Source organism: Dendrobates tinctorius, unplaced genomic scaffold (assembly GCF_039654945.1).
Source record: "Dendrobates tinctorius isolate UK_male_01 unplaced genomic scaffold, ASM3965494v1 ptg000064l, whole genome shotgun sequence".
In the NCBI taxonomy this organism is placed as follows: Eukaryota; Metazoa; Chordata; class Amphibia; order Anura; family Dendrobatidae; genus Dendrobates; species Dendrobates tinctorius.
In genome coordinates, this window is record NW_027361732.1 from 2,772,695 (window position 1) to 2,796,677 (window position 23,983).

Sequence of the window (23,983 nt, forward strand, 5' to 3'; positions counted from 1 at the left end):
TCCCAGAAAACGCGCGGTTTTGCGCAAAAAAACACGCGGTTTTGCGCAAAAAGACACGCGGTTTTGCGCAAAAAGACACGCGGTTTTGCGCAAAAAGACACGCGGTTTTGCGCAAAAAGACACGCGGTTTTGCGCAAAAAGACACGCGGTTTTGCGCAAAAAGACACGCGGTTTTGCGCAAAAAGACACGCGGTTTTGCGCAAAAAGACACGCGGTTTTGCGCAAAAAGACACGCGGTGTTGCGCAAAAAGACGCGGTGTTGCGCAAAAAGACGCGGTGTTGCGCAAAAAGACGCGGTGTTGCGCAAAAAGACGCGGTGTTGCGCAAAAAGACACGCGGTGTTGCGCAAAAAGACACGCGGTTTTGCGCAAAAAGACACGCGGTTTTGCGCAAAAAGACACGCGGTTTTGCGCAAAAAGACACGCGGTTTTGCGCAAAAAGACACGCGGTTTTGCGCAAAAAGACACGCGGTTTTGCGCAAAAAGACACGCGGTTTTGCGCAAAAAGACACGCGGTTTTGCGCAAAAAAAACACGCGGTTTTGCGCAAAAAGACACGCGGTTTTGCGCAAAAAGACACGCGGTTTTGCGCAAAAAGACACGCGGTTTTGCGCAAAAAGACACGCGGTTTTGCGCAAAAAGACACGCGGTTTTGCGCAAAAAACGCATTTTGGCGCAAAAAACACGCATTTTTGATGCGTTTTTTTCTGCACGTATTTTGGACTATTGGAACTAGCCAAACAAGCGGACCCAAGCGGAAATTAATGAACATGCTGCGTTTTTTACCACTAAGCGCTTCCTTAGCGGTAAAAAACGCATCCATTGGCACAAAAAGGCCAAAATGCATTAAAATGAATGGGATGCTTCTTTTAAGCGTTTTTGATGCGGTTTGACCCTGAAAAACGCATCAAAAACGCTTAAAAAAAAACGCAACATCGGCACACAGCCTTAAGGTTCGCTAGTGCATATACTGTGGGAAACAGGGGTTTGTTCTAACCCCTTTCTGCCATCAGACGGGATAGTACGTCTGGTGGCAGCACCCCTACTCTGATGTGTGCTCCGGCGGTGAGCCCGCATCAAAGCCGGGACATGTCAGCTGTTTTGAACAGAATCGCGATCCACCCACGGCTATTAACTAGTTAAATGCCGCTGTCAAAACTCCGACAGCGGCATTTGATCAGCTTAGAGAGGACCTTCACCGAACTGATTGGGACAATGTCCTCAAAAATAGGAGCACAGAAAATAAATGGGAAATATTTAAATCAGTTTTACACACCCACTGCGAGCTAGCCATACCGTACAGAAATAAAAGGGCTAGGAACAGGAGAACACCAATGTGGCTAAATAAGGATGTAAAAAGGGCAATAAATAACAAGAACAAGGCATTTAAGAAGCTAAAACAAGAAGGCACTGAAGAAGCATTAAAAAGTTATAGAGAAAAAAATAAAATGTGCAAAAAACAAATGCATTTAGCAAAAGTGGAAACTGAGAGACTCATTGCTAAGGAAAGTAAAACAAACCCCAAACTATTCTTTAATTATATAAACAGTAAAATGATTAAAATTGATGGTGTCGGCCCTTTAAAGAACAGTGAGGGTGAAATCATAGAGAGCGGTGTGGGAAAAGCAAATGTTGTAAATACTTTTTTCTCAACAGTGTTCACACAGGAAAAGGATTTGCCAGGGGAAATGCAGGGTGATAATGTAAACTCCCCATTAAGTATTACCTGCCTAACCCAGGAAGAAGTGCAGAACCGCCTTAGTAAGATTAAAACTGACAAATCACCAGGCCCTGATGGCATTCACCCTCAGGTATTAAGGGAGTTAAGTAATGTGATAAACAGGCCTCTATTCCTTATATTTAAAGACTCTATAGAAACAGGGTCTGTTCCTTTTGATTGGCGGCAAGCAAATGTGGTACCAATATTCAAAAAGGGGTGTAAAAGGCAACCTGGAAACTATAGGCCGGTAAGCTTAACATCTGTTGTGGGTAAAATTTTTGAAGGGTTTCTAAGGGATACCATTATGGAATATCTCAATGTTAATAAATGTTTAACTCCATATCAACATGGATTTATGAAGGATCGCTCCAGTCAAACTAACCTGATCAGCTTCTATGAGGATGTAAGCTCTCAAATGGACCAAGGAGAATCATTGGATGTCATTTATCTCGACTTCTCTAAAGCATTTGACACTGTCCCACATAAAAGATTGGTAAGTAAGATGAAAAAGCTTGGGCTAGGGGAAAATGTGTGTAGACGGGTAGGTAACAAAGAGTGGTTATTAATGGGGCATACTCAGATTGGGCCAGGGTTACTAGTGGGGTACCACAGGGTTCTGTATTGGGCCCCCTACTATTTAATATATTTATTAATGATCTAGTGGATGGCTTACACAGTAAAATATCAGTATTTGCAGATGATACAAAACTATGTAAGGTAGTTAACACAAATGAGGACAGTTTGCAACTACAGACAGATTTGAGTAAATTGGAGAATTGGGCTGGAAAATGGCAAATGAGGTTTAACACAGATAAGTTTAAGGTTATGCACATGGGAAGGAGAAACAGATGCTATAATTACTTACTAAATGGGAAACTGCTGGGGAAATCAGACATGGAAAAAGACTTAGGCATCTTAGTCAATAAGAAGCTAAATTGGAGTGCCCAGTGTCAGGCAGCTGCCACCAAAGCAAATAGGGTCATGGGATGTATTAGACGAGGTCTGGGGACACGAGATGAAAACATAATTCTCCCTCTGTACAAATCACTCGTCAGACCACACTTGGAGTATTGTGTGCAATTTTGGACGCCGGTGCTCAAAAAAGACATTACTGAACTTGAAAGGGTTCAAAGGCGGGCTACTAAAATGATAAATGGAGTTGGTTCACTACAATACCCAGAAAGGTTATCAAAATTAGGTCTATTTACTCTAGAAAACAGAAGACTTAGGGGAGACCTAATATATATGTACAAGTATTTCAGGGGGCAATACAGAGATCTCTCCAATGAACTGTTTGTACCGAGGACTGTGACAAGAAAAAGGGGGCATTCTCTTCGTTTGAAGGAAAGACAATTTCTGCACCAGCACAGAAGAGGGTTCTTCACGGTAAGAGCAGTGAGGCTCTGGAATTCTCTTCCTGAGGAAGTGGTGATGGCCAACTCACTGAATGAATTTAAGAAAGGAATGGATGCTTTTATTGTGAGTAACAGTATAGACTGTTACGAATAACATAATATTATAGGTAGATGGTTGACCCAGCTTAGGGGAAGGAATTTTATTCCATATGGAGAAAATTCGCTTCTACTCTGTGGGTTTTTTGCCTTCCCCAGGATCAACAATGCAGAACAGCTGCACTAAAATTAGGCTGAACTAGATGGACATAAGGTCTTCCTTTAGCCTTCAAAACTATGTTACTATGTTATTTAACAAGCCCTCCCAGCCATCCAGCCGCAAATGTGCTCACCGGCGACCCTCGTCATGTGTTCGGGGGGTCATCAGTTTGTCGGCATGTTAACCAGAGGTCTCCTTGAGACCTCTATGGTTGTAGATGCCGGATTGCTATGAGCGCCACCCTGTGGTAGTCGCTCATAGCAATGCAGTAAATCTGCTACATAGAGGCGATCTGAGAATCGCCTGTGTAGCAGAGGCGATCGAGTTGTGGCAGCTTCTAGCCTCCCATGGAGACTATTGCACAAAAATGGTATCATTAAAAACATCAGCTTGGCACACAAAAAATAAGCTCTCACCCAACGCGAGATCACGAAAAACGGAGACGCTACGGGTCTCGGAAAATGGCACAATTTCTTTTTTTTTAGCAAATTTTGGAATTTTTTTTTCAACCACTTAGATAAAAAAAGAACCTAGACATGTTTGTTGTCTATGAACTCGTAATGACCTGGAGAATCATAAAGGCAGGTCAGTTTTAGCATTTAGTGAACCTCGCAAAAAAAAAAACAAGTGTGGGATTGCACTTTCTTTGCAAATTCACAGCACTTGGAATTTTTTTCCCGTTTTGTAGTACAAGACATGGTAAAATCAAAAGGTATTGTTCAAGAGCACAACTCGTCCCGCAAAAAATAAGCCCTCACATGGCCATATTGACGGAAAATAAAAAAGTTGTGGCTCTGGGAAGAAGGGGAGCGAAAAACGAAAAACCGAAAAGTTTCGGTCATTAAGGGGTTAAAATAATGCACCTGAGCTGTGCATGTAGCAGAGCTGTGTGTATACGCAGGCGAGTTATGTACAGTTGTGGCCAAAAGTATTGACACCCCTGCAATTTTGTCAGATAATACTCAGTTTCTTCCTGAAAATGACTGCAAACACAAATTCTTTGTTATTATCTTAATTTAATTTGTCTTAAATGAAAAATCACAAACAGAATTGTCCTAAAGCCAAATTGGATATAATTCCACACCAAACATAAAAAAAGAGGGTGGACAAAAGTATTGGCACTGTTTAAAAAATCATGTGATGCTTCTCTAATTTGTGTAATTAACATTACCTGTAACTTACCTGTGGCACCTAACAGGTGTTGGCAATAACTAAATCACACTTGCAGCCAGTTGACATGGATTAAAGTTGACTCAACCTCTGTCCTGTGTCCTTGTGTGTACCACATTGAGCATGGAGAAAAGAAGACGAAAAAACTGTCTGAGGACTTGAGAAACCAAATTGTGAGGAAGCATGAGCAATCTCAAGGCTACAAGTCCATCTCCAAAGACCTGAATGTTCCTGTGTCTACCGTGCGCAGTGTCATCAAGAAGTTTAAATCCCATGGCACTGTGGCTAACCTCCCTAGATGTGGACGGAAAAGAAAAATTGACAAGAGATTTCAACGCAAGATTGTGCGGATGTTGGATAAAGAATCTCGACTAACATCCAAACAAGTTCAAGCTGCCCTGCAGTCCGAGGGTATAACAGTGTCAACCTGTACTATCCGTCGGCGTCTGAATGAAAAGGGACTGTATGGTAGGAGACCCAGGAAGACCCCACTTCTTACCCCGAGACATAAAAAAGTCAGGCTGGAGTTTGCCAAAACTTACCTGAAAAAGCCTAAAACGTTTTGGAAGAATGTTCTCTGGTCAGATGAGACAAAAGTAGAGCTTTTTGGGCAAAGGCATCAACATAGAGTTTACAGGAGAAAAAAAGAGGCATTCAAAGAAAAACATGGATTTTTGTGAGTACTCACCGTAAAATCCTTTTCTCCGAGACGCTCATTGGGGGACACAGAGACTGTGGGTGTGTGCTTCTGCCGTCTGGAGGCCGACACTAAGTGTACAAAAAAAGAGTTAGCTCCTCCTCCGCCGCATACACCCTCGCCCCTAGGCCGGGCGTAACTCAGTTTAGTGCATAAGCAGTAGGAGAACGCGCCTTAAACTCAGGCAAGAAACTATATGTCTGAAAAAGGGGCCACCCTAAACCCTGTACAAGGATTTGTAAAAACTCAAAATAAGTAAATGCCAACTGGCTGATAGGGTGGGTGCTGTGTCCCCCAATGAGCGTCTCGGAGAAAAGGATTTTACGGTGAGTACTCACAAAAATCCATGTTTCTCCTTCGTCTCATTGGGGGACACAGAGACTGTGGGACGTCCTAAAGCAGTCCTCTGGGCGGGATCTTAGCTCACCCAATCCCTGCTAATTTGCGCCCCTGATTAGAGGTGCGCAACTGCTGCCTGGAGAATCTTTCTTCCCAGGCTTGCATCCGAGGATGCCTGGGTATGTACGTTATAATGTTTGACAAACGTATGTAAACTGGACCAGGTAGCTGCTTTGCATACCTGCTCCGCTGAAGCCTGGTGTCGTAGTGCCCATGAGGCACCCACTGCCCGTGCCGAGTGAGCCTTGATCCCTGCCGGAACCGGCGTGCCACTGATTTGATAAGCTTCTTGGACCGTCAGGCGAACCCATCTGGCCAAAGTCGCTCTGGACGCAGCGAGCCCCTTCCTCCGACCCTCTGGAACCACGAATAGAGCGTCTGTCTGGCGGAATGGCGCCGTCCTTGTCACATACCTCCTAAGAGCTCTTACCAGATCCAGGGTGTGCAAAGCCTTCTCTACCCTGTGCACCGGTGCCGGGCAAAACGAGGGCAAGACGATGTCTTCGTTGATATGAAACGCAGACACAACCTTCGGCAAGAAGGGGGGAGCTGGCCTTAAAACTACCTTATCCTTATAAAAGGTTAGGAACGGTGGTTTACAAGATAAGGCCGCCAATTCCGAAACCCGCCTAATAGACGTTATGGCTACTAGAAAAACGACCTTTCTGGACAGGTAAGGTAAAGAGACCTCTTGCAATGGTTCGAAAGGGGCCTCCTGAAGGGCTCTGAGCACCAAATTCAGGTCCCATGATTCCATCGGCGCCTTATAGGGGGGTACTAAATGTGCGACCCCCTGCATAAACGTCCTAACCTGCCAGACGGAAGCGACTTTTCGTTGGAAAAGTACCGACAGGGCCGAGATTTGCGTTCTGAGGGAACTCGGGTCCAACCCTGCGTCCAGCCCTGCCTGTAGAAAAGCCAGTACGTTGGGAATCGAAAAAACCAGAGGAGCCACTTCACGATCCCTACACCAACGGAAGAAAACTTCCCAAGTCCGATGATACACCCTTGCTGAGGAAGGCTTTCGGGCACTCACCATCGTGGCCGCCACATCGCGTCTGAATCCTGCCTGTGTTAACAGCCAAGATTCAATGGCCACGCCGTCAAACACAGGGCCCCTAAGTTCGGATGGCAGATCGGCCCTTGGGACAGTAAGTCCGGCCGATCTGGAAGACGCCAGGGTACGTCCACCACTAGTTGGACCAGATCTGCGTACCAGGCCCGCCGGGGCCAATCTGGGGCCAGCAGAATTGCTGGAACCTTCTCTCTCCTTATTTTCCTGATAACTCTTGGAAGCAGCGGCAGCGGGGGGAACAAGTACGGGAGACGAAACTGGCTCCACGGGAGCACCAGCGCGTCTGCTGCGATTGCCTGCGGATCGAGGGATCGAGCGACAAACCTTAGTACTTTGGCATTCTCTCTGGATGCCATAAGGTCCACGTCTGGTGTCCCCCACCGTTGGCAGATCTGCTGAAAGATCTCGGGGTGCAGGGACCATTCCCCTGCCGCGACCCCCTGTCGGCTGAGAAAATCTGCCACCCAGTTTTCGACTCCTGGAATGTGCACCGCTGAAATTACCACGCGGTTCTTCTCCGCCCAACGTAGTACCAGTCCGACCTCGCGCATGGCTGCCTGGCTGCGCGTGCCCCCTTGATGGTTGACATATGCTACTGCTGTCGCATTGTCCGTCTGGATGCGCACCGGCCGGTGTCTCAGGAAACACTGGAAATGTTGTAGGGCCAATCGTATTGCCCGTATCTCCAGAATGTTGATCGGGAGAACTATCTCCTGGACGGACCACCGCCCCTGGGCTATGTGACTCTGGAAAACTGCCCCCCAACCTTGCAGGCTTGCATCGGTTGTCACCACCAACCATTGTTCCGGGGGAAAGGGTTTCCCCTGAACCAGAGACGAGTCGCGAGTCCACCACCGGAGCGAACCCCGTACCAGCGGAGACAACTTGCACCGATGACTGAGAGACAGCAGCCTCCGGTCCCATGCTGTCAAGAGCGCATGCTGAAGCGGACGGAGATGGAACTGGGCAAACGGGATTGCTTCTATCGCCGCCACCATTCTGCCCAAAACACTCATGCCATACCGGATGGATCTGGAGCCCGGCTGTAGAAGGTTCCGTATCCGTATCCCTTGCTTGATTTTTTGCGCCTTGTCCTGAGGGAGGATCACCAGCCCCCGGGAGGTGTCGAAAATCATGCCCAGGAACACGATCTTTTGGGCTGGAACTAAAGACGACTTGTTCCAATTGATCAGCCAGCCCAGACGGGCCAGGGTATCCAGAGTAAATACTGACATTGTCCTGGCACTCCTGAAACGACGGCCCCTTTACCAAAAGGTCGTCCAGGTAAGGTAACACCGTTATGCCCCGTGCATGCAGGATGGCCATAACCACCGCCATTATCTTTGTAAAGACTCTGGGGGCAGTGGCCAGACCGAAGGGCAGAGCCACGAATTGGAAGTGACGTCCTCCGATCGCAAATCGCAGGAACCTCTGGTGTGGGGGGAATATCGGAATATGCAGATATGCATCCTGCACATCGATTGAGGCCAGAAATTCCCCTGGATCCATGGCTGCAATGACCGAGCGGAGGGATTCCATCCGGAATCGCCTGACCCTGATGATCTTTAGATCCAGAACCGGCCTCACAGTCCCGTCTTTTTTGGGGACCGAAAAAAGATTGGAGTAAAACCCCTGCGACTCTTCGCCCTGCGGCACTGGGGCGATGACCCCTTTGTGCTGTAGCGATGTTACCGCCTGTAACAAACTCTCTGCCTGCGCATCTGTTTTGGAAAGTCGCGAACGGAAGAATCGCTGCGGTGGCCGTCCGACAAACTCTATCTTGTACCCGGACGATACAAGTTCTGCCACCCAAGTGTCGCGAGTCACTGCGACCCAAACGTGGCTGAACCCTAGTAGGCGTCCGCCCACTCTGTCGTCCGTAGGTACGGAGTGCCTCCAGTCATTTAGCTGGAGGCTTTTGGGGCCTGGCCCCCTTCGCTCTGGGTAAATGGCCTCGGCCTCTACCCAGCGGATTGGCCCTGTAAGAGACTTGTTTTTCCCTACTCTGGCCATCGTTTGCGGAGGAGTACGCCCTGGCCGAAGACCCCCCCCAGGGGCTACGAAAGGGGCGAAAACGCCTTTGCGTTTGCCTGAAAGCCGGGCAACTTCTCTGCTGCGGAAGGAAACTACTTTTCCCCCCTGTGGCTTCTGAGATGAGCCTATCCAGCTTCTCACCGAACAGTCGATTGCCCTGGAAAGGCAATGAGGTTAAGGATTTTTTAGAGATAGAATCCGCTTTCCACAGTCTCAGCCATAATGCACGCCTAATGGCGATCGCATTCGCCGCCGCCACCGCCGAGCACTCGGCCGCGTCCAGTGAGGCGCTGACAAGATAATCACTTGCTCCTGACATCTGATTTGCCACCTCTAAGACCTCTGCGGGGAGATCCCTGTCCTGGAGGGCCTTATACAGAGCGTCCCCCCACGAAACCATGGACTTAGCCACCCAAGTCGCCGCAAAGGAGGGGGCCAGAGCCGACCCTGCTGCCTCATATACCGAGCGGGCAAGCCCGTCCATGAGGCGATCAGTTGGGTCCTTTATAGAGGAAACACTGGGTATCGACAATAGCGATCTTGATGCTAAACGTGATACCGGAGGGTCCACTACTGGCGACTCTACCCAAGCCTTATGGAGCTCAGGGGGAAACGGATACTTTGCCTGCAGCGCTTTTTGCATTGCAAAACGCTTATCCGGGTGATCTCTATGTTTCTGGACTAGCTCCTCAAACTCCGGATGCGTGGCAAATCTTCTATGTGGTCGCCTGGATTTCTTAAAAGAGACCTTGTGACCTGAGACTGTGGGCACATCGTCCTCGATCTCTAATGTCTGGTTGACTGCCTCAATGAGACTGTCCACCGAATCCTGGAACCCCAGACTTTCTAGATTCCAGGCCTCTTCCTCCTCTCCTTCATCCTGATCGCTCCCAGAGCTCAGAGACGGGGAACGGGATGCCCTAATACCCGCCGCTGAAGCCCCGGAGGGTCCGGCCGACGGGGAACGAACCCTCTTGATATGAGCTTGCCTGGTACTGGAGCGACCTCTAATGGTTGGAGGGTCCTGAGACGAGGACGAGCTCTCTTCCGCTGGCAGACCCCCCTCTCTGTTCCTGCCCGGGCCCTGAAGGGATTCAATTGCCCTTGTAAGGGACAGCATAGATTGCGATAAGGACACTGCCCATTCCGGGGGGTCCTGACCCCTGGGTTCAGAAACAGTGGGGGGCTCCTGGGCGCGCTCCGACTCACAGGCTTCACAATATTTACCCGCCTGTGCCTTTGGCAGCCTGACCCCACAGGACACGCAAACCGCGTAAAGGAAAGAGTGAGCTTTCCCTTTGGCAGACATACTTGCACAGGCTGAAGGCAGAGTAGAAGGAGGAGGAGGGTAACCTCTTCCCTGACAGGCAGCGTGGTTCTCCAAAACGGAGTTACACTCACCCACCGGCTCCTGTCCGCAGTCCCCTGCGTGGATGCGAGGCGTTAGGGGGAAGCTCTCTCTCCGGCACCTATATCGCACGTCTCCGCATTTGCCGCCTGCCCCCGCCGCGTCAGCGGGCGGGACTTCCGGCTACCACCGGACGTCAGCGGGCGGGACTTCCGGCTACCACCGGAAGTCAGCCGGGCGGGACTTCCGGCAACCACCGGAAGTCGGCGCGCGGCCACGCGCGATTGCAGCGCGGCTGCGGCCTCCGGCCGCGCTCCGTGCCTGGATACACGCGGCGTGCGGAGCCCGGGTCACCAGCGCCAGCTTGCGGTGTGCTGCAGGGACGGATCGCCCCATATAGAAAAAGGTGAGCAGGACCGCCGGAGGGGGAGGGGGGGGGTGGGGTGCTCTGTCGGTCTTACTCACGGCCTCTTCCCCCCTTCTATCGCCGCCCCCGCTCCCGCTCTCACCTGCGCCTCCGATTCAGCCCCCTGGACTCACATCAAGGGGTGGACGGGGCTTCCATACTGCTGTAGTAGGAGAGGAACAACGTGGAGGCTGACCACTGGTTCTGCTCACACGCGCCTGATGAAGTTGTGGGGAAACCGAGTCCTCTAATCAGGACGCGTTGCCCCTCTTTCGATAAAAAATAGATGTCTGGAAAAAAGTCCCAGATGTGTCCCTCGGTGCGGGAGAGGACACGTGGAGGGTTACTCACACGTGGTCGCCCGTTGGTGATTTGGGGAGATCGGATCCTCTCTATAGGATCCGTCGCCCCTATCTTATCTTCATAGAAAAAAGGGAGAAAAAAAAAAAAAAAAAATCTAGTCTGGAACTCCAGACTGCGTGTGCCTCCATCAGACACTAAGCAAAAACTGAGTTACGCCCGGCCTAGGGGCGAGGGTGTATGCGGCGGAGGAGGAGCTAACTCTTTTTTTGTACACTTAGTGTCGGCCTCCAGACGGCAGAAGCACACACCCACAGTCTCTGTGTCCCCCAATGAGACGAAGGAGAAAAAAACACGGTCCCTACAGTCAAACATGGCGGAGGTTCCCTGATGTTTTGGGGTTGCTTTGCTGCCTCTGGCACTGGACTGCTTGACCGTGTGCATGGCATTATGAAGTCTGAAGACTATCAACAAATTTTACTTACAAAAAAAAAAAAAATTCAAGTACAGAAGTCCAACAACAGACAAGACATAGGCATTTGACTTTTTGGTACAGCATAAAAATACAAAAATGATCAAGGCACAGTCTTGCATTGAATACAAAATAAACAAAATGTAACAAAAGAAATAATGTGATTGCTAAACTTTTCACAATAAATCAAGAAAATCATAAATTTAACAATTTTTCAGAAATTCTTTAAAAAGCTAGCATTTACCTCTGAAATTTTTGGTACAAGTGGCAAGTTGTTTCATATTTTTTCTTAAGCTTGGAGACCGCATTGTCAACTTTGGTGCTCAGATTATCCATATTGATATCAATTTGATTTAAAAGCCCAAAACATCTGCTGACACTGCGAGAAAGATGGAAATTAGGGTTATGTTAAAGAAAAAAAAAAAAAAGGAATTTCAACACAAGATAAAGGCATGGTACAACCATTTATTTCATGCAGCACTGCACAGATCAGGTCTATCATAAGGGAAGTGATAGTTGACTATAAGACAAAAGTTTACACGTGCAACAAGAGAATGAAAGTTTACCTTACATCTAAAGCCCGTAGAAGTTCAGTAAACGTGAAAGTCATGTCATCAGAGTTGACGGAGGTGATAAACAGGCATAGTCCCAATGCTTCGATGTTTCCTAGAGTGTCCCGCTAACAAGCAGAAATTAGCTTGGTTATTACAGGTTGCCAACTAGTTCTGAATTAAGAAACATTCAAAAAGCACATGGAAAATCTTTAGACTATATTTACAAGCAGTGTTTTTTGTTGTTTTTTTTGCTTGCTGCTTTAGTTTTTACATCTGCAGCATGGCAGAAAATGAAAATAATGCTGAAAAAAAAGTAAATGTATTTTGCACTGTTTTTGACGCATTTTTGGTGAATAACACTAACTTTTTTATTAATCATATAGTGTACACCAGGGGTCTCGAACATGTGGCCCTCGAGGCTCGATTGTGCCGCCCTCGGGCCCCTGAGAAGATTGTGGCCCAATCCAGTGGCTGTCGATGTTGGTGTTCCTTTTCAACTTAATGTGTCCTTTGGACGCACCTTCAATTCAAATGTATTGCAGAGCAGAGACCGGCTCACTGCACTGTAATATCAGTACCAACCACTGGAGAGTATAATACGGGACTGGGGACATTACTATAGATGGAGGGACATTACTGCAAGACAGGGGACATTACTACTATAAGGGGCCAATTGTAAAATCATAATACGGGGTCAATTTGGGGGACAACAAAAAAGAAACAAGGGATTTTTTTTTTTTTTTTTTTAAATATTCAAAATAAAGTATGAAAAAATAAAAATATTTGGCAACTAAAAATTCGGTTTAACCCCTTAATGACCAATTTTGACCTCAATAAACAAGTCAATTTTTAAAATTCTGACCAGTCACTTTATGAGGTTATAGATCTGGGATGAGTCAATGGATCCCACTGATTCTGACTTTTCTCGTGACATATTGTACTTCATGTTAGTGGTAAAATTTCTTTGATATGACTTGTGTTTATTTATGGAAAAAAGTGAAATTTGGTAAAGATTTTGAAAATTTTGCAATTTTCAAACTTTTAATTTTTGCGCCCTTAAATCAGAGTCGTGCCACACAAAATAGTTAATACATAAGATTTCCCACATGTCGACTTTACAGCAGCAGTTTTGGAAGCATTAAAAAAAAAAAAAAAAAAAAAAATAATATAGGACATTATAAGGGTTAAAAGTTGACCAGCCATTTCTCATTTTGCCAGCAAAATTTACAAAACCATTTTTTTTTTTAGGGATCACCTCACATTTGAAGCGACTTTGGGGGGGGGGGGTCAATATGTTAGAAAATACCCTATTCTAAAAACTGCACCCCTCAAGTAGTGCAAAGCCACATTCAAGAAGTTTATTAACATTTCAGGTGCTTCACGAGAACTAAAGCAATATGGAAAGAAAAAATTAACAGTTTACTTTTTCCAAAAAAAAAATGACTTTAGACCCAAACTTTATTTTCACAAGTGTATCAGGAAAAAAAATGGACCACAAAATTTGTTATGCAATTTCTCCCGAGTACGCTGATACCCCGTATGTGGGGGAAAGCCACTGTTTGGGTGCATGGCAGGGCTCAGAAGGGAGGGAGCACTGTTTTGAACGCAAAATTGGCTGGAATCGATGGCAAGCACCATGTCGCATTTGGAGACCCCCTGATGTGCCTAAACAGCGAAACCCCCCCACCCCCAACTCTAACCTCAACCCTAACCCCAACACACCCCTAACCCTTATCCCAACCATGACCCCAACATAACGGTAACAGGTTGCAGGTCTCTGACCAATTTCTGCTGCTTAGTAAATGTCTGGTGTAATTCAGCCAAATGGGATCTGGTTACATCATGCTCTCCTTCCAAAGAGCCTATTCCGCCTGACAAGTCCTGTCGCACACAAGCAATTTCTGACCTGCATGCGTCTTTGGGTATGTGCACACGTTGCGGATTTTGCTGCGGATTTTCCCACGCGGATTTTGCTAAATCCGCAGGTAAATAGACCTGCATTTACCTGCGGATTTAGTGCAGATTTCCTGCGGATTTACCCTGCGTTTTTACACCTGCGGATTCCTTCAATGGAGGAGGTGTAAAAACGCAGCGGAATCCGCACAAAGAATTGACATGCTGCGGATTCAAAACCACACAAATCTGAGCGGAAAAATCTGCAGCATGTGCCCAGCGTTTGTTATTTTAGATTGAAAATAATGGTACTGTACACAGCAGGATAATCTGCTGCGGATGCATAAAGTGTGCACATACCTTTTGACCTCCGCTATTAATGCTTTAAAGTCTTCCTTTGATGGGAAACGAGAGAAGAACCTCAGCCACTACGGGGGGAGAAGGTAAACGGGGTGGTCTCCTTCCTCGTCAGAGAACCCCGCTAAATAATCGCTACCATCTTCTATACAGGTGTTACTAAGGGTTAATTTAGGAGGATCTTTATGAGGGACAGAGACCCCTTTTTTCCCGTGTGCCAATCTCCTCAATAGGGAACACTGTGTGGGTTATCTGCAGTGCGGACTAAGTTGAGCCTGACCAGCAGAGAGGGGGGAAATGGCCTCCCTCCTCTGCTTGCTGTAAACCACCATTGTTATCAGTATGTTGACCAGGGGAGACTAGCACCTGTGTTAAACCAGCAGGATAGCACAGCCCTGGGGCTCCATTTTTGTTTGCCGTTTCCCCCACTTATCCCCTGGGGGCCCAGCGTCTGCACGGCCCAAAGGCCTCTCACCTTCCCCCAGGATATCGACAGACACGACCTCCGGACACTCCTGAGCCACTTCCTCCACGTAGCAAGTTGGCCCCCGGACTCCAGCGGCACCCTGCTCCCGGAAGAGAAAGGCGTCCAGAGCCACCGCGGGACTGGCCGATGCCATTCCAAGTGGCGCGGGGGGCTCCTCGTTCTCCTGGGACCCATCAGGGAATAGTTTGAAGTGCCGATGCAGGGTGCTTCTGTTGCAATGTGAGTATACCTGGCGGGAGCCCGGGAGCCGTACAACCGCTCACGCCGGCATCCGGACACACACACCCCCCCTGGATTTAGACAACTTTAAGACTCTGTCCTCCCTTCTGGATATTACAATTACCGTAATTTAGTGTGTATGCTCGGGTGCTTTCTTATTTGGAGGGTACATGACCTGTTGGAAGGGCAGTCTGTTACTATCCTGAATGTGTAGCAATCTTTGTATATGTTTCCCTCCCTTTTTTAATATTTTTATTGTTCTGTTTTTTTCTATCAATAAACTATTATATTAATTTATTAGGCTTGAAGCTTTTTTCTCCATAGTGTTGCAATATAGCAGAGCTGTGAGAGCTGCAGCTGCTAACGTGTTTGTTATGAGACAAATGTCAGTTCTAGAGTCCTATATTAGTTACATGTCTCACAGTGATAAAACTTTTATTAAAAATATTCTCTGGAGGCAGTTTCTCATGCAGATCAGTGTCCAGAACTTAGATCTTAACAGCTAATTTACATATAAGGAAACTTTGATTTCTCTGAAATAAGACATTGGATCGCAGCTATCAAAGTATCACTTTATTCAGCTTCCTATGACCTATATGACCATATAGATGGCTTAGGAGGGATGATCCTACTGACAGATTTCATTAAGAAATGAGCAGTATAATATAGATAATCTAGCACTGCACAGCCCCAAACAGATACAACACCAGTTCATAGGCCAACGGCCCATTGAGCTATAATGTAATTGATAAAAAAAAGTTCAAGGACTAAACTAAATTTGTAAATAGCTTATTAAGCCACAGTCATGTTGTGCACTTAAGGGTATAAATTCAGGGAAAATGCACCTTAGCCGTTTTTCCTGTGTGCGGTTTTATTCTCAGAGGGTGCAAACAGCGGATTTTCCAGATGGAAAATCTGCTGTGCTTTACACTACATGCACCATGTAGCAGATATTAAAAGTAACCGGTCACGTTCTACATTCAGATAGCATTATCTGTGAACTCCCCGGTAGAAAGAAGGAGAAACTGAGCAAAATGGTCTATAGATTTTGGGGGGGAAAAATTCAATATAACCTGTATTTTATTCATTGGAATCCCTGGTGTTTGTCTGCATGGGTCAGCTGGGTGGTCCTACTAATGACTGACAGCTATCCCTGCATGTATAGTCATGGAGGGAAGGCTGTCAATCACTGAATAGGATCGCCCAATTGACTTATACATACAAGAATTAATAAAATGATTTTCTGACACTTTTCCTACAAAAATGTTACTCAACCTAATCAACTCCTCCAGCTCTATAAAATCTTGATAACATTTTCAACATGACAGAATCCCTTTCCAGAAATGAGTAGCCTGTAGATTTAGCACCATCATCGCAGCAGTACACAAAGCAACGCATTTTGCTGCAGCATTTCTGATGCGAAAGGTCCACAGAGGAAATGTCCTGTGGGAGTGTAGGCAGACTCTGCCGTTTAAGGTCTAATAGGCCTTCAAGCATGAAGTTATTTTAACCCTTGAGTGCTTTGATTTATTACTTTTTACATACAGAAGGCCTTCAAACTTTAATAGACTTTGACCCATAAACCACAGGGTGTCAGGATGGTTTTAAATAGCGTTTCGTTTTTTAACTTCCTGGCTTGTCTGTCACTTTCTGTTCTGTGATTTTAGTGCCAGGTTAGCAATATTAGATCTCTGTTTAGGCCCGGGCTCCATGACAATTTATAATATGCAGGCTCGAAGGTAATGTATCCGCAATATTATTACCACAAAAATCTAAGTGTTGATCTTGTGCAAAAACTGCAAGAAACTAACTGAATACATCCCTGAACACATCTGTTTCCTAACAATGCAGTTAGCATATAACAAGTACGTTTGTGCTGCAATCTCTTATAAGACTGCAATGAAACACGAGAAGATATTAAGCTAGACGCGCCAACAATTCTGTCGTAATTTGCACTGAAAAACTATTTCATGACTTGCACCAAATTAATAATGTATTTTAGAACGCTTTTAGGATTTGTCTGTCAAGGGGGCAATACATGATCACTGGAAAGGAGCACGTGTGATCTGGTGCGGCAATGAATGCTTCACAATTGTGGCAAACATTTCTTGCGCAAAGTAAGCCTAACAGGTGGTGCACGTAGACTAGATGGTTTTAAAATTAAATTTATCAAAAAATATGAACCATTATAATAAATCTAGTGAATTTTAAAACTTACTAATCTAAATCTTTGTGAAGAGAAAGAACAAATAGGATGGCACTCACCGTTCATGTGAATCAAATCACTTTATTTCACATACACAAGGCATCGGCATAGGAGCAATGTGCTGGAAGGCAGACAACAGCTGTTTCGCGCTCAATACGCTTCAACAGGTCCTGGACCTGTTGAAGCGTGTTGAGCGCGAAACAGCTGTTGTCTGCCTTCCAGCACATTGCTCCTATGCCGATGCCTTGTGTATGTGAAATAAAGTGATTTGATTCACATGAACGGTGAGTGCCATCCTATTTTTTCTTTCTCTTCACAATGAAATGTTCTGTTTTTTCAACATGGGATTGAGCACCCGTTCCAAGTGGGATTAAGGTGTTTTTTTATTAATGTGAAGAATATATGTGCAGACATGCAGGGTATTTTTCCACACAACGGAGCCGGATATCTATTTTCTCAATTTGTGGACAGATAATCTAAGTCTTTACTGTCTAAGATTTAGACATAATTGTGAAATATGCCCCAATATGTGCATCTAATCGTTGTGGCCTCAAACATACACATCTGGGAATATTACGGTGCAAAGTTACACTGGACAGTCTTAAAATGCGACAGTTTATCAAGGTGCTTCTTGCTGATTGATAAATCTCATTTTAAGACAGTGTAGTCTAACTTTACATCACCTATTACCTTAGTTGGCATACTTTATCCCAAAAACGTACCCCACAATGCTGGCGCAATATGCCGCTTGTTAGGTCATGCCCATTTGCAAATAAGCCACACCACTTTTCAGCAAGGTCACATCACTTTTCAGCAAGGTCACACCTTCGTCGTATGAAAAGTTGGAAAAAAAAATGTATAAAAGATTATGCAGTTCACAAAAGACAATTTTTGAGAGCAAATTAAGCCAGAATTCTGGCAATATGCTAATTGCGATTGTGGCAAGTGTGGATAAACTCAACTGCATTCTTGAAATGATCACATATAATCCACAGGGGTCTGTTTTTTTGCCGTTCGCTTGTGCACATGGAATCTCTTTGGAACGCGTGGTTTTCCGTGGCACACGACTGTGTGATAAATCACTGTGGAGCGCTGGAATGAGGTAACTTTGGCGTGATCATCAAATTAAGCAACTTCATTGGTTTTCTATGAAATTTCAGCACAACAACCAATATCTCCCTGCTGGCCCAGTATTCTGGATATACACAGAATTTACTGATTTATGCTGAGAAGTCATGAGATTATTAGGAGACCGACATTATGACAGCAGGCACGTGTTGTCATCACATAACTAAAATAGATTTAACAACCTTCTCATTATTCAATAAAATAGCGCCACTTAGTGGCCAAACTCATGTTTTATTTCAGAACAGACAAGTATAGGCTCAGTTGAGATGTTTTCTTTAAAGGTTTAAAGGGAACCTGTCACCAGGAAAAATGCTGTTAACCTGCAATCGGCAGGCTAACAGCGTTATGTATCACCCATTACCAGGATAAGCAATAAATATACAGTGGGCCCCCAATGATCTCTACAATGGACAACTGAAGTCCCCTGTTCATCCTCAATAAAAGTCCAGAAAAAGGGAATTTAGTAAAAGCAGAATTTGAGCATTAAGAATGAAAAAGAGAAAAATGAGCTGAACACAGACGGTGCAAAGAATGTCCAACTATCCAGGTGAGCTACAATAGAAAAAAAATCCCATACATTGGTACAATATGAGTATGTGAGCAGCACTGCGCTCTAATGAACACTCCGGTCACAACTCATTATCTTCATGTGGTCAGTGTACATGCCTAAAGTCTATGCTAGTAAGATGAGCTCATGGGTTGGTTTCCATGCTGTCAGGGTGACGCCAGCATCACTGCCAATGCCAGACACTGGGCACAGCGGGGGAAACTCACTGGTGAAGTCGAGTACGGCGCAGTATGCTTTATTATAGAAAACTGACGCCAAGGAAGACATTTAATTAAAAAGAAGAAATCATGGCATATGGCAAAAAAAAAAAAAAATTATGGAACCAACTAAGGCAGGGTTCAAACAGCCAAATTGAAAAATCAGCCAGTCATTTCCAAAAATTGCCTTTCTGACTAGCTCAGCCCAGTGTGCTCCTCCACACAGCAGACAGATGTCAGAGCTGCCTCTATCTACATAAATACGACCAGACTAGCACATGCTGTCACCGAGGTCCATGTAGAAAAACCACCCTTGTGCACCATCACACAGGACAACATTGGGTCCGTGAGGCGACTGTTTCCTACATGGACAGAACACAGACCAAAAATGTGTTGAACCCCAAGCATCACAGTAAACTCTTAGTTAATAAACCCCTTCATGAACGGCCTATTTTCAGGTTTTGCATTTTTAATTTTTCCCTCCTCTTCTTCCAAAAGCCATAACTTTTTTGTTTGTCAATCAATACAGTCATACAAAGGCTTGTTTTGTTTTGCAGGATGACTCATAGTTTTGAATGACACCATTCACTTCAGTCTAAACAGGCTATCGATTTTCCGATTCACTCTCGATGGTGCGTCCTCCTGTGTAAAGCAGAATCCCAGTGAAGAAAACAATGGAAGCCTATGCGCAATAAGTGATCTATTACTGATCGTTTATTGAACATCGTTCACAGCGGTCTGCCTGTGTAAGCAGGCCATTATCCACCGCCAATCCTTCCCCACCACCCCCATCATTGTCCTTTCCACTGCCACCATCATTGACTTCTCCCCCACCACCTCCATCATTTCCTCCTCCCCACCACATTATTGCCCTTTCAACCACCAACATCATTGTCCTTTTCACCACCTCCATCAGTGCCTTCTCCCCCACCACCATCATTGCCCATTCCACCATTTCCATCATTTCCTCCCCCCTATTATTGCCCTTTCCACCACCTCATGAATGCCCTCTCCCACACCACCGCCCCCATCATTGCCCTGACCGTCCGCCCCATCATTGACTTCTCCCCCATCACTGCCCTCTCCTCCACCTAGACACAGACACACACAGCACCATTCACATCTCTGCACGTTCCCCCGCAGCACTACGCATGCACACACAGCACCTCTCCGCACTCTTCCGCAGCCACAGCTTTCTCTCACTGGCACATCGGCTGCGGCGCTGAATGAAAATGTCATCCAGCCGCGCCAGTGACTTCTGTGTGAGACAGGAAGCGCGGGCAGAAAGCAGGATGGATCACTGCAGCTCTGGAGACATTTTCTCTTGTACGCAGCGGAGCTGCAGCGATCTCCCCCTGCCTGCCGCACATAAGGGCAATCTGGCCTCAGGGCCAGATAAACAGGCCAGACTACCCAAATTATTAGCTGCCCTGCAGGGGCCCTACAATGAGCCAGAAGGTGATGTACACTTATACAGAGAAATACTTTGCTGGCTTCAGTCAGAGATAAGTTGAGGTTTGATTGCTTTTTGGTTACAAAACAACAAGAGCAAAACAAGATCTACAGTCTAACTCACTAATATCAGTTATGTGTCACTACACAAGATGGTCAAAAGTATGTGGACACCGGACTATCCAACCCATATAAACTGGTTAGGCATCCCATACCAAAACCAAGAGTGGCTTTAACACACTGTACTCTTCTGGAAAGACTTTCCCAACAATTCTGGTGTATGATTGCAGGGATTTTGTTGGTTTTGGATTCTGCAATGTAAAAACTGTCCGTGTCGCTCCCAACCGAGAATGACTGCTTCATATACAGCTCTAGCAAAAAATAAGAGACCACCACATCAAAACCCTGTCATGGGCAGCCCATTCTCCAGACCTGAACCCCATTGAAAACCTCTGGAGAGTAATCAAGAGGATGATGGATAGTCACAAGCCATCAAACAAAGAACCGATTAAATTTATGCGCCTGAAGCAGTGTGAAAGACTGGTGGAAAGAATGGCAAGACGCATGAAAGCTGTGATTAAAAATCATGGTTATTCCACAAAATATTGATTTATGAACTCTTCCCGAGTTAAAACATTAGTATTGCTGTTTCTAAATGATTATGAATTTGTTTTCTCAGCATTATTTGAGGTCTGCAAGCACTGCATTTTTTTTGTTATTTTAACCGTTTCTCATATTTCGTAGAATGTAAGTCCGCAAGGACAGGGTCCTCTCCCTTCTGTACCAGTTTGTCATTGTAAATTTGTTTACTGTTAACGATATCTATAACTTTGTACGCAACCCCCCTTCTCATGTACAGCACCACGGAATTAATGGCGCTATATAAATAATAATAATAATGTTATTTCCAAATGATTATGAACTTGTTTTCTTTGCATTATTTGAGGTCTGAAAGCACTGGGGGTTTTTTTTTCTTTAATTTTGACCGTTTTTGTTGGTCAAAATACAAAATTTTTTGCTTTGAAATTCATAGACATGTTGTGAAAAATTTATAGACTAAAAGAACAATTTACATTTTACTCAAAAATATAACTATAAAGAGAAAAATCAGACAAACTGAACATTTGGAAGTTGGCTCTTAATTTTTGCCAGAGCTGTATTTCTGTGAGCGTGTCATGCTCGCGTCAGGAGTGCCACGGCCAGTCCGGGCATTAACTGCCCAGGCTTAGACCGATTTGCACAGACGTATGCCTGAGTCCTAGCAGTTGCAGCTGGTAGCAAAGAGATTATAGATCATACAAGTGTACATTGAGACTAATTTTTAATGATAAGGCAGTTTTGCACAAACAGGTCATAAACAATAATTAATATACGCTAATTTCCCTACACAGACCTTTGTGTGACCCTAGCCATATTCAGTACATTAATATGAAGGATAAATTCAGACTTTGGTTAGAGATTGCATAGGCTTTAGATATCTAAAATATTTGATACTTACCAAAGTCCCATCTGTAGAGAACATCCTCTTGTATGTCTGCCAGGCCAACAATCTCACATGGGAAGATACATTTAGTTTCTCACATAATGCAACAAAATTTTGATCACCAATAGCATCCCTAGGAGTAAAAAAAATATATATCAAATATTGAACAAAGATGATAGTGTCAAATAGCTAAAAATCAGCAATAAAAGCCTTCAGCCTTACCAGATATGTCTGGGTTACAGATGACAAAAGAATTTGCCTACTTATTACACACGTCTATTTTTATACATTATTGCATTGCTGTAATTCAACAATTCTGTAACATATTTTCCTGGAGCTGTGTATTACACTGTTGCTCAGTAGAGCAGAAGAAACACGGCTGCATCAAACCCACCGGGAACTGTCTAGACAAGGCCTTCCATAGATAGCGTCAGAGGAGAGGAAAGTCACCAAAAGGCCAATACGTGCAAGAACTACATGTGGGGCCTCATTCAGTTGGCCATATTTTTGGTTAGGATTGCAGTGCCACAAGTCCCTAACAACCTGACCTAAAAACTGTCCCACTAGTTAACCCCTTTAGTGAACACCATAAAAAAAGGCAAAAAACAATGCTTTATCATCATATCGCCGAACAAAAAGTGAAATAACAAGCAATCAAAAAGACAGATATAAATAAACATGGTACCGCTGAAAACCATGGTCCTGCAAAAAAAAAGCTCCCATACAGCTTCATAACCGAAAAAATAATACAGTTATAGCTCTCAGAATAAAGCAATGCAAAAATAATTATTTTTTATATAAAAATAGATTTTATTGTATGAAAGCGCCAAAACATAACAAAAAGATACAATTGCGGTATCGCTGTAATCGTACTGACCCGAAGAATAAAACTGCCTTATCACTTTTACCACACGCAGAACGGTATAACCCCCCCCCCCCCAAAAAAGAAATTCATGAATTGCTGGTTTTTGTTCATTCTGCCTCTCAAAAATCGGAATAGAAAGTGATCAAAATTTGTAATGTGCCCGAAAATAGTACCAATAAAAACGACAGCTCGTGCCGCAAAAAAACAAGACCTCACATGACTCTGTGGGCCAAAATATAGAAAAATTATAGCTCTCAAATCATGGTGCTGAAAAAACAACTTTTTGCAATAAAAAGCATCTTTTAGTGTGTGACAGCAGCCAAATATAAAAACCCGCTAGAAGCCCTCTTTCACAAGTCCTGATATTTCTGATACCAGAGATGTCAGTGTCCATGTGTGTAATAGTTGTGGCAGACGTGTGGCATGTGTGTGCTGCATCAGTACAACAAGGACGGGCGCCAGGGAAGAAGCGTTATAATAAGCGCTGTTCCCCGCGCCGGGTGCTGAACGCGGCTCTCATCGTTCTCCCCTGCTTTGAGAACAGGAAAGAATGATGAGAGTTACATTTAAGTAATAAAAGACTGCGGCTAATGGGACTATTACTCCCATCAGCCTACCTATACAGGCTGGTAAGGGGTCATGGATATTGACCCCCAGCCTAAAAATAGCAGGCCGCAGCTGCCCATAAAAGGCACATCTATTAGATGCGTCAATTCTGGCTCTTTGCTCGGCTCTTCCCACTTGCCCGGTAGTGTGGGCAAGTGGGGTTCATATTTGTGGGGTTGATGTTACCTTTACATTGTCCGGTGACATCAAGCCCACCACCGGCTCACCAGACTGAGAATTCCAGCCCCCAGCTGTGAGTTTTGTCTGGCCGGTTATCAAAAATAGCGGGGAACCCACACCGTTTTTTTTTTTGGTTTTTTTTAATTACTGTATTTATTTACAGCGCAGGACCGGCAGATGAATACTCCCATCAGCCGCTCCTGCAGTCACTGTTATTAGCAGCAGTAGGGCTAGGCTGATGGGAGTAATAGTCCCATCAGCCGCCACCTGCTGTCTCTTTTATTACTTAAATGTAACTCTCATCATTCTCCCGCTTGTGCCGATCGCCGGCAGAGCAGAGGAGAATGATGAGAGCAGTGTTCAGCACCCTGCGCCAGAGAACAGCGCTTACTGTAACGCTTCCTCCCTGACGCCGATGCGTGTCACATAGATGACATCCATGTGTGTTATGCGTATGCACGTGTGCTGGATGTTTTGTGGATTGTGCTGAAATTAAAAAACGTACATGTCAGTGCGTTTTGTCCACGGACACACAGTCCGTGGAAACACACTGACATG

At 45.2% G+C, this 23,983-nt stretch overlaps 1 protein-coding gene across 2 annotated transcripts in view; it reads right to left on the reverse strand.

The window, feature by feature from the left end:
* Nucleotides 1-23,983, reverse strand: part of RB1 (RB transcriptional corepressor 1) — a 383,417-nt gene that overhangs the window by 343,693 nt on the left and 15,741 nt on the right. For both annotated transcript variants that reach the window (XM_073580241.1, XM_073580240.1), the window contains exons 2-4: nt 21,790-21,907; nt 11,797-11,909; nt 11,475-11,609 (exon numbers count right to left, since the gene is read on the reverse strand). In XM_073580241.1, the coding sequence (XP_073436342.1) occupies nt 11,475-11,609; nt 11,797-11,909; nt 21,790-21,907 (366 nt within the window). The remainder of the gene's footprint in view (nt 1-11,474; nt 11,610-11,796; nt 11,910-21,789; nt 21,908-23,983) is intronic.